General features: G+C 38.3%; 1 protein-coding gene across 1 annotated transcript; it reads right to left on the reverse strand.

Annotated features, from left to right (window-relative positions):
* Positions 1-2,218: 2,218 nt before the first annotated feature.
* si:ch211-171h4.3 (serine/threonine-protein kinase SBK1) lies at positions 2,219-9,173 on the reverse strand. The gene is made up of 4 exons (XM_017718576.2): positions 8,956-9,173; positions 7,043-7,187; positions 6,164-6,366; positions 2,219-4,202 (listed from the first exon to the last, which is right to left on the reverse strand). Exons 1-4 carry the CDS (start codon positions 8,959-8,961, stop codon positions 3,534-3,536), a joined length of 1,023 nt encoding a protein of 340 aa, XP_017574065.1. The 5' UTR covers positions 8,962-9,173; the 3' UTR covers positions 2,219-3,533.
* Between the last annotated feature and the right edge of the window lie 2,249 nt (positions 9,174-11,422).

Raw genomic sequence — 11,422 nt, forward strand, 5'->3', positions numbered from 1 at the left:
GAGCCTTTTTATTCTAACCAAATTGAGCTGCCAGTGTTCAAAAGGTGAGTGAATAATCAGCTGCAGTTTGATTACCTTGCCGTAGCTTGAATAATTCCTCTCCTGATGCATTGCCCTCTTGTAGATGGTCAAAAACCGTCTAGAATAATGTGGTGAATCACTCAAATGACTGTCTCCGCTCCCTGTCCTGCCAAGATGGTAGTAGTCTAATCTTGTGCTCTCTCAATCAGCGATGAGATGATGATCTTCTGCAATTTTAGAAAAGTCTGTCAGAAACTTTTGAAACATGCTGAGTGAATATCAATGAATATTGTAGTAAAGGTCCTTCACTTTCAGTAGTTTTGCCAACAAACTTTTCTGGTTTTCATCCGCTTCTCCCTCAGGGTCACGGGGGGTGCTGGAGCCTATCCCAGTGGTCATCAGGCAGAAGGCAGGATACACCTTGGACAGGTCTTTTCTGGTTTTGAAATCTTTAAATCATGGGAAAGAACAGGGAGTCATCTCACATCACCCTGATTCACAGATGGAATTGATTCTGGAGCAACCATACATTGGTTGAGCTATTGCACCAGTTGGGTGAGTTAATTGGTTTGCTGTGCCTGTTGTGTAAGTTGTTCTTGTATTTGACTGATTTGCTGTTGTGGACGTATAAATGATTGCAAACTGGCTGATTCCATCTGTGAATCAGTTTTGTTAGTTGTGGGGTCTGTTGTGAGTTGGCACAGCATTCTGTCACAAACAAGGCCAAACCAACAAAAAAGGGACTCTTTAGTGGGCTTTTACAAGCAGCACTTGCACTAAAGCAATAACAGCATTAAGGAAATAAAAAACAAAATCTACATATTTCTAAAGTAGTTCTAGGTATTAAAAACACTTCTATGAGTTTGCATCAAGCAAATTATAATTTTTGTGTAGCCATTTTATGTTGCAGCCTATCTGTGTCCTGAGGGTTTGAAGGTGCTTGTATATATCTGGTTGTGTGTGTGTGTGTGTGTGTGTGTGTGTGTGTGTGTGTGTGTGTGTGTTGAGAGTGAAGTGGGTTGAGGGTGATGATGGGTGCTTGTGTTTAATAAATGGTGTGCAGGTTTATTTTTAAATCTGGGACAGCTCACTGGGACTCGGACATCATGTCACGATATGCATGCGTCTGTCTGCACAGTGAAATTTGAGAGGTGTTTCTTTTTACTTTTTCCAACAGACATTATGTAAATCAGATGACGCATTTTAAGCAGCATTAAATCAAGATCGAAGTCTTCCCAATTAGTTTTTAGTGCTCTGTGATGCAAAAGAGTCTCGATTGAAAGGCTTTCAACTGTTGATATTGCACTGATCTGGATTTCTTTACCGTGGTGGTGATAGAAACAATGTAGGCGTCACAATGTCTACAACTCAAATTTCGCCATTTTTATTTCCAAATGAAATTTGGAAATAAAAAAACATTTTATGTCCAAAATGACCAATGAAACCAAATGTTTAATTTTTTTTTTGCCCAGCATACATACTCCACAATTCATGTATTTATGAATCATTGTATTGGTTTGGTTAAAAGTTTAAAACATATTTCAAACTTTTAACTGGACTTTAGACAAAAAAAAAACAATTGCTTTAACAGTGACGTAGTCACAATTTTAGCTTATTTTGATCATAACTCAAAAATGTTACCCAGTACATGCAGTACTAGCAAACGCAGCACACAATTATATTTTTTCATTAAAGCAAAAAAGTTTACTTCATTTGAATAAAAAAAAAATAACCCATAAAAACCTATAACCTAGATTTTGTATGTATATTTAGCTTATTACTATCTTAATTAATGCCTTGGATTTAAATAGATCACAACATAATCTTTGTAAAAATTCTAAGGTCTGAATACTTATTTATTTATTTACTTATTTATTCTGGCTGGGGAACCACAGTTTGAACTAATTTGGTAGAATGGACTACAAAAAGTGTTTTAGGCCAAAAGCTTATTGCAAACTATTACTAAAACCTGTAGATATTCAATGGTGATTCACTAAATAGTTTGTTAATAGTTTGAGATATCTGCAGATAAGGAACTTTACAGAAGAAGAATAAAAACTTACTAAAGCATTACTGTCATGTTAATATTTTATTATTTTTAGAGTAATTTCTATCAACACAATTCATCATAAAGTGTTCATGAAATGTAAAAGGAATTTATTATCGTATAAAACAATAAAAACCAACAGGAACAATACATTGATTATATCAGTAACAAGTATTATATGCTCTGCTCTGTTTCTCCTATTAGTGTTATCCAACAAAAACACATCAGTTTACTTTAAAAACAAGTGTAAGAAAGTCATAAGCAGGTATACAAATAAGTCTGTCCTGAAGATGAACATATACCTAAACCACATGTCCATATATTTAATGTCAGAAAGTATGCAAATACTGTTCGTCCAATGATGGAGCCTATCTCAGCAATCATCGGGCGGAATACAGAATACACTCTAGACAGGTCGCCAGTTCATCGCAGGGCAATCAAGGTATCTGGACTCACTAATTAGAAAAGAATAGTGTAGCTGGCCCGCTTTGAATACTGGTTGGTAGGTCCAAACAAGTACTTGAATACTCATTCTCAAAATAACCCTTAAAAACATCAATATTTACATTTCATAAATAACCATGATTTATATGTCTGTTCTTGCAGTTCAAAATATATCCAGTAGGTGGCAGCAGTGTATTAACAGTTATGCTGAGGATATTCTATATAGTGTGTTGCTTTATTACAATCTATGATTGATACCGTCTCGTTGAAATACAGCTTTTATGAATCACTTCTATCACCTGTATATCGCCTATGAGTCATTTGTTTCTGAGTCCATTAGATATTTTTGTTTAATTTGTTTAGTTTGCTGTTATGTCATTTTAATTTTATTTGTCTAGTTTGCATTTGTTTATCAAAGAAAACAGCAGCTGAGCCCAATCATAGCAAGTGTAAACCTAGTTGTAGCCGACTTAGGCTTGGTTCATTGTCAAGCTTAGTGATGGCTTGGTTTAGGCTAGTCATAGCCAGGTTAGCTCAGTCATGGCTAGGTTTACGTCAGTCATTGTTAGGTTTAAGTCAGTCATAGCTAGGTTTAGGTCAGTCATAGTTTGGTGTAGGTTAGTCATAGCTAGGTTTAAGTCAGTCATATCCACGTTAAGCTTAGTCATAGCCAGGTTTAGCTCAGTCATGGCTAGGTTTAGGTCAGTCATAGTTAGGTTTAGGTCAGTCATAGCTAGGTTTAGATCAGTCATAGCCACGTTAAGCTTAATCATAGCCAGGTTTAGCTCAGTCATAGACAGGTTTAGCTCAGTCATAAAAGATTTTACTTCTCGCTCTCGGGTTGTGACCTAAAGAGTTGCTAGCTTAACTTAACCGCCATGCCAGACTCATCTGCCTGAGACCAAGCATGACAGCGGCAGTGCCAGTGTTCCCAAAGATACATAATGAAAGATGATGTAAAAGAGTTTATATTGAAGTGAAACTTGCCATTGCTACTACCTGACTGTTTTATTCTACTTCTTCACCCACTAATATCACTAGTCAGCAGCCAGGCTCCTCCCAGATATGCAGCTACCTCCCCTGGGGTTGCTCGAAGATTGGGCTTTGGGTGCAGTAATGCTTGAAAAAGAGAGCAGGCCAATGGAGTGAATGCTGTGAACTGTGGGGCTACATAGTAGAACTCCTTAAGACCATCTGACCCACTGTCTTCAGTTTGCATCCTCTCACTCCACCTGAAATACCTCTCATATGCAACATTGTCCAGAACACTCTCAGACCAGGGTAGACTTCCCATTAGCATAGCATAGATCAGAATTCCTAGTGCCCAGCTGTCTGTGCTGACCTCTACCGAGACTAATAAACGTTTTTTTGTAGTCTTCTGGGAGCCCTCTTTGCTCTTGTTGCCATTCTCATCCACAGAGGGGGACCCTGAGTCGTTCAGCTCCTTCTCCCTTGCTATCTCTGCCTCAGGGGTACAATAGGGAGAGCTGTACCACACACAGGGGACCCTGGTACCTGCTGCCTTCACCATACCAAAATCACCAAGCTTCACCCATCGACAGTCACGGTCGCACAGGAATATGTTTTCTGGCTTAACATCACGGTGGACAAAGCCAAGAGTGTGGAGGTGAGAAAGAGCTCCACTGATCTGAGACACCACTCTCTGAACACAACTCTCCTCCAGACCCACCTAAAGGGAATGAGAGAGAGAATCATTGATTAAAGGAATACTTCAGCATCTTTTACCTTAATCTCAAATCTGCCACATCTGTATCACATATCAAACACAGAAAATCTCACCAAATGTTTTCCTATGAATTTTCAACCAACCTTCAAACACTTGCACAACAAATTTAAAAAGCAGTTCCAATTACACTTGCTTTCTCTTAGGTTTTTGGTATCCATGCACAGAAGCCTGTAAAAACGCCATCTGCATCACTATGATTGTAATAAATCATTGCAAATTCTTCCCTCTGAAAAAATAGTTCCATCTCTGAAGGAATAAATTACACAGAATTTCAACATATTTCTTAAATACTCTTGACTAAATAATTATAGATGCAGCAGATTTAGATTCAGTTGGAAAAGGAAAATTTTAATTGCAGACTTTGCAGTCCATCAGAAGGCCCGGTACACAATGTATGGGACACACCTTTTCATAATTGAATTCAGGTGTTTAATTCAGTCCCATTGCCACAGGTGTATAAAATCAAGCACCTAGCCATACAGCCTGCCTTTACAAATATTTGTAAAAGAGTGGGTTGTTCTAAAGAGCTCACAGAATTCGAACATGGTACTGCAGTAGCATCAAGTCAGATTGCAACATTTTTTCCATCCTAGATAGTCCATGAACAACAGTGTGAAATTATTAAAAAGTGGAAGCATTTAGGAACCACAGCAACTCAGCCATGAAGTGGCAGACCACAAAATATTATAGAGTGGGGGCACCAAGTGTTGAGGCACACAGTGCATGAAAGTTGCCAACGCTCTGCTGATGCAATAACTGCAGAGTTCCCAACCTCCTCTGGCACTAACTCAAGCCCAAAAACTGCACCAGGAGCTTCATGCCATGGGTTTCCATGGCTGAGCAGCTGCATGCAACCCTTCATCACCAAGGACAATGCCAAGCACCAGATGAAGTGGTGTAAATCATGCTGCCACTGGATTATGGAGCAGTGAAAATATATTCTGTAGAGTGAAGAATCACACTTCTCTATGTGGCAGTCTGGTGAACAAGTCTGGGCTTGGCGAATGCCAGGAGAATGTTACCCACCTGACTGCAATAGCCCTGTGCAAACTGAAAAGTTTGGTGGGGGAGGGATGATGCTTTTGGGATGTTTTTCAAAGGTCAGCCCAGGCCTTTTAGTCCTGACCTCAATCCCATCAAACACCTTTGAGATGAACTAGAATGAAGATTGTGAGCCAGACTCTCTCATCCAACAAATGCTCTACTGTATGAATGGGCAAAAAATCCCCCAGACACACTACACATTTTTTAGAAAGCTTCCTTGAAGAGGGGAAGCTGTTATAGTTTCAAAAAGGAGGTCGATGGCAACACCATATAAGTGCTTATGGATTTAGAGCGGGATGTCATGAAAGCTCCTGTAGGTGTAATGTGTAGGTTTTTCAATACTTTGTCCATATAGTATACGTGGCTTTGATGGCAGTTGCTTCAAATGTGTATAAAACACATTTGTACCATTTTTTATGTATAAGGAGCAACTATACATGTGCTGACCACTAGCTATCCAACCCGGGCACCACTTCAGCCAAAATGACTAGCATGCTGTGTATAGCGTTTCCACAGCACGCTATTAATTTAGCAGTTTCTGCATCCTCATCTGTACTTCTTGGAATAGGGATATGAGATTACACACTCAGTGTGACATCATATCCCTATTCTAACTAGGGACCTGTCAGCAGTGTATTTGCTGAATCATGCTTTAAAAAAATGAATGCAGAAATGCAGTACAGTAGTTTTAGTTCATTTAACATATACAATACCAAACACACACACACACACATTTTATATATACATACACATATATATATATATATATATATAAAATGAGCATTTTCATTTTCTCATTTGTGGGATGTTTTTGTCTACAGTAGTAGTGGTGGACAGTGACAGTGGAAATTTTTACAAACCTCAGGAACAATGACATCATATAGGTCTCCATAGAGACTGGGTTGCTGGGCAAAGACATAATGAGTAGGGGTGGAAAAGGCAATTCCCAGAGCAGATGTGAGAGATGGGTGGGTACAGTAGGCCAGAGAGAGGTTGTACTCCCTCAGAAAGGAGAGGAGAGAGGTCGAGTCACGAGGAAAGAATTTTAAAGCCATGGGAGTACCTAAGGTTTATACAGGTTGGGAGATCAGGAGAAAAAAAAGAGAAAGAAAACGAGTGAGAAATGAGTTTGAAATTAATTTCAATTTGTTTATATATTGCATTTAACAACAATGACTGTTACAAAGCACCTTTACTGAACTGTGGATATGGACCCTCTAATGACTGCTGAGTACAGTATTGTTAGGAAAAGTTACATAAGCTTTCTCTGGTCAATACTCACTGACAATAAAATAAATAGCAATTATGAGAGTTCACAGGACATTAACAGAGGGTCTTGGCAGTCAACAGTATAAAAAATCCTTAGATAAGGCAATTAGCCATTTGCAAAACAATGATTGCCAGTCATAATCAATTCTAAGCACTGCTTCCATTGTCTAGTGATCTAAAATCTCAGATAAAACTAGCACTATGGATGCTATTAGGTGACCGAAATTTTGACAGACATGGCAGCAGTAACTAAGGGAGAAGAGACTTGTTTTACAGGAGTTATTCAGAGAAACTGTCAACAAAGCTTTTGGTCAATGTTTCACATACAGTACTGTGAATAAAGACCATTGTCCATTTATTTATTTCCAGTCAAAATGAGTACTAATGTTCCTCATGAAATGGGGTAGGGAGATGAAAGTAAGACCCACTTAGTGAAGACAGGCCAGGAGTGAAGCACATGCACTACTCACCTCTCTTCTTATGCATTGCCAGCATGACCTTGCCATATGAGCCTTCACCCAGGAGTTTGATGACCTGGAAGTGATCGGATGGATCCAGCGAGGTCAGCGACTGAGCAGTGAGGTGGCACAGCTCATCCAAAAGCCTTGTGGCAGTCTGTAAGAAATGTAATCAAGGATCCAGGGGAAGTGATAAACATTAGCAAGTTCTTCAGTAATTTGATAGAGCTGGGAAGCCTCCCATTTCTAGTGACACCTCCACGTCATTTTAACACTATGTTCCCACAGAGCGTAGCAAATTGTTTGTGTCTAGCAATCCACCCCAGTGCCAGGGCCTCTGTTTGGTGCACTGTTGACTGGTTTCCTTGCTCTAACACACCTGATTCAATTCTTCAGGTCATGTAATATCCAAAGGGTCTTAACAGAATTAGAAGAGCAGCTGTATTGTCAGCTTCCTGACTATGATCGCTGACAGCCAGAAGCAGGACTTACAATGCTAAGAACAGTCCCAGAGTTATGTGGGAGGTGATCTGGCAGAGACTGTGGTGCAGCAAAGCCCATATCTCTAGGGTTCTTCCCATATAGTACACACTGATATATCCTGGTGTTGACAAGAAGGCTAGACTGGTACTTGCGTAAGTCTTTTAGGGCTCAATTCTGAGGATTAGACATCCAATCCATCCAATCATCACCCTTCAAATGTCCCTTGACAGTCTATATTTGGGACTAAAGTATGGGGAGTTATGTGGTACAGCCTCAATTCAAGCCATGTGTTATAAAAATATTCAACCTCTACCACAAAATATATGTATAAATATGAGAAAAAAGATTTTGAGCATGCTAGTGCATTTTTATTTCTGAGCCAAGTTCTTAAAGTTTATTTAACTTTATATTTGACTGGACACTCTTAAAAATAATGATTCCCAAATTGCTCATTACATTGTGTGGAGGTTTAAACTTTCTCGTTTACGAATAAGGCCCTTTAAAGGACTCTACGTTAAAGTGTGTTTTTTGGCATTGCTCCAAAAAACCCTTTCTGACACCTTGATTTTTTAAAAGTGTATGAAATAAATAGCTCATAAAATAAATAACTCAAACACCAATGTGAGAATGTATCAGTTCTTGAGTTTTCACGTGGTGGTGTCCTTAGATGTTATACTGAAACAACATGATGAACTGAATGGCTTGGTTATATAAGCAGGATCTACTACACCTGTTGTTCATCAGCTATGTGGAGGCTGAAGACTCAAAGACAGACATGTATGTTATTAAAAGAAGGCTAAAGACATATATCACTGCACACATCTGACTTCCCTGTTGGTTTGAATATCACACATTCTTAGATTATGCAATATCTGCGCTGGGCTTGGGAAAGAAAGTGGATTTATTCTCTGTCATCATGAATCATGCCCAGATATGGTGTGGTTTACCACTGATGGTTGTAACTAGATGATTGAGAAACATTTGGTTGCAGAGTGTGAAAAAGCATGCCAAAAGTAACTGCTGATTATGAATATACATATTTTTTTAATTTCAGCATATTGTCATGAGAAATCAACGTTCAACCACTGAGGAATTCTTTAGAGTGCTCAACTGAGCACAAGTAATCATGCTCAATTATCAGTACTCTTTCCATTTATAAAGCACTAATTTTGTTTAAACATTTTGTTGATGCACCCTTCAAATGTTCCTTGACAAACTATAACAGAGACTCAAGTATAGAGAGATATGTGGTACAGTGTAATTTCAAGGGACATAATAAAAGTATTCAACCTCTGCCACAAAATAAATGCATAAAAAGATTCAAGCAGGTTTTATGAACATCTAATATATAGCGTGTATTACACTTAATTTACACTTGGACACTGTAAAATAGATAAAAAGGTAAGAAAGTACTTTGTGTTACTGTGAATTAGACGACTTACTGTCATGTTGGCTGCAGATGAAAGCTGTAGAGATGTTCAGTTCTTGCTAGGTCACTCTGCCCATATGCCTTTTCCGATGGAAAGCCTGTATATGAAGCGGTTGTAAATCAGGCAATTTGGCTTAGCGTTACTCTCACCCCAGTCTGTTTGTGCACACAGACACTCGATCTACAGCTCTTTACTGCATGTCTAACCTGCTGTCACATGTCGCATCTCTGCTCTCTTTTCTGCTGGAGTTTTATACCAACACATGGTGCCTCTCGCTCTCTCTCTCTGCTCTCACTCACTAATGCCCCCCCCCTACACACACATATACTCGCACACACATATTACTCTCTTTGGTAACACCTCATTTCACAGTTGATGCCATGTAGACGTTCATTTTAACTGATATTTGGGGAAATATATATTTAGTTCAGCTCTAAGTGATCATTTAAATCTAAATTCCAAAAATGTGCAAGACTGTTTCTTTAGTTTTGCTTTGGAGCTACTAGGCTGAACCTCAACCAATTAGCATCATTGAACACTCCTACAAACAAAAAAAAGAACCCTTTTTTAAGAGTTCTTTAATAAAGCTAATAATTCTATTTAGAACTATGAGTTCTGCATAGACCCATTTAATGCTTAAATGGTTCTTTGCATGGTTAAAGGGTTCTATATAGCATCAAAAGAGTGTGCTTCTATTAACAATGTCAAGCTATAGAACCATTTTCAAGAAAGTTCTATACGGAACCATATGTAACACGTTCTCCATCAATCTGAAGAACCATTTGACCACTCAAAGAACCATTAAAGCGTGAAATGGTCCTGTATAGAACAGCTGTTAAATAAATTAGTGAAGGAAAACAAATATTCAGATAGTTTTGTTTTCATTTTTGTTATTTTACATACTTCCAGTAAATATATTCACTTCAAATTCACAGGATGAAAAGATGAAGATATGTTTAAAAAAACAAAACTAATAGGGAAAATATTTAGACACTGCATTAAAATTGAACTAAAAATAAGTGAATTGAATTAAATTAAAAATAAAGTTGTAAATGTTAATGTGGAAAAAAAAAAACTTGTGCCAGGTGTCATTATGAAACACATTGCCATTGGCTGGAAAGATCTCGTGCAACATATATCAATTATGGTAAAGGTGAAGGCACTTTCTAAAGAGCTAAATAAACAACATCAGTGGGTTTCAGAAAGGAGGACACTGGGGGCAGAAGGGAGGCACAGGGCAAACTGTAGAAAGCAACATGAAAGCAAACCCAAATCCCAGACATTTTAGGTAATTTAGAAATCCTGTCCATGTCCTGGAAAAAGAGGGAGCATGATCACTCAGTTATTCAACAGTGCTCAACTGGGAAAAGCTACAACCACAGCAAAGCCCTAAAACACCCCTGTCTGCACATTTGTTTAGATAACATGCAATTGGAAAGTTTGCGTAACCAAAACTAATTGTCCACCAACGCAATTCAAGATTTCTCTCAGGCTAATGATGTGGAAGGTAAGAGAGAAGAGCTGCAGGAGCAACAGTTAACAACAAATCCAAACATATAACCAAAACAACTCAAGACTGGTTTCTACAAAAAGACAAACAACAATGAACACCATCCTTCTGAAAATGAGCCAATGGTCGTAATTTATTCTTAGCACACAGTGCATTCTAAAGCCTAAATATGTTTCACCACAAAAGCGGTTATTGTCCATTGTCAAGGCATTGCAAGTCCACATTTCACAGCAGTGAGAGCTGCTCGAGAACCTGATAAACCTGTTCAGCAAATCTGTGTGCAGTACTCGGGTCGGCTGATGCAGCACTGCTGCAGACTGTTTAAGGCAGAATCTCAAATGGCTCCCTTCTCCCTACAAACTGCACTACCTAGTTCTTAAAATAATGACTACTACATCTTAACAGTGCACAGTATGTCTGACCAAGGAACCACATTGGATTCAGTCATGTGTGCACAGTTCTATACTGGACACAAAGTGTAGCATTTGGGTGTAAAAGCTAAACTTTCACAACTCACATAGTGCACTATATAGGGAGCGGTGAGCCATTTGAGATTCAGCCATAGGATTTTCCAAGGTATGATCATATAGATGTTTAATACTGTTTTTGTTACAGTGTTCAGCACTTCACCTACTTGTTTTATGTTAGACTGTTAAATACTGCACTTAAAGAAACCTGTCTCCATTGCATGGCTTTGTTTAACTCTGAAACATGAAATGACAATTGCAGTTATTGTTTTTTGTGAAAAAAATGAAATTTTAATTTAAAAATAAAGTTTCATTTTGTAAGTTACCTATATGTTGTTATTTTCACTTAAACAAAACAACCCAACTGCAGCTTAATTGATATTACCTGAAATGCGCAAAAAAAAACATGATTTATGAAAATGAATTAAAACGGAGATCTCTGTTTTTGCAAATGAACTCAAGGTCTAGCCAATATTGTGATTTAAATGGAGGAATTTGAAAT

The sequence above is a fragment of the Pygocentrus nattereri genome, chromosome 1, assembly GCF_015220715.1.
Source record: "Pygocentrus nattereri isolate fPygNat1 chromosome 1, fPygNat1.pri, whole genome shotgun sequence".
Lineage (NCBI taxonomy): Eukaryota > Metazoa > Chordata > Actinopteri > Characiformes > Serrasalmidae > Pygocentrus > Pygocentrus nattereri.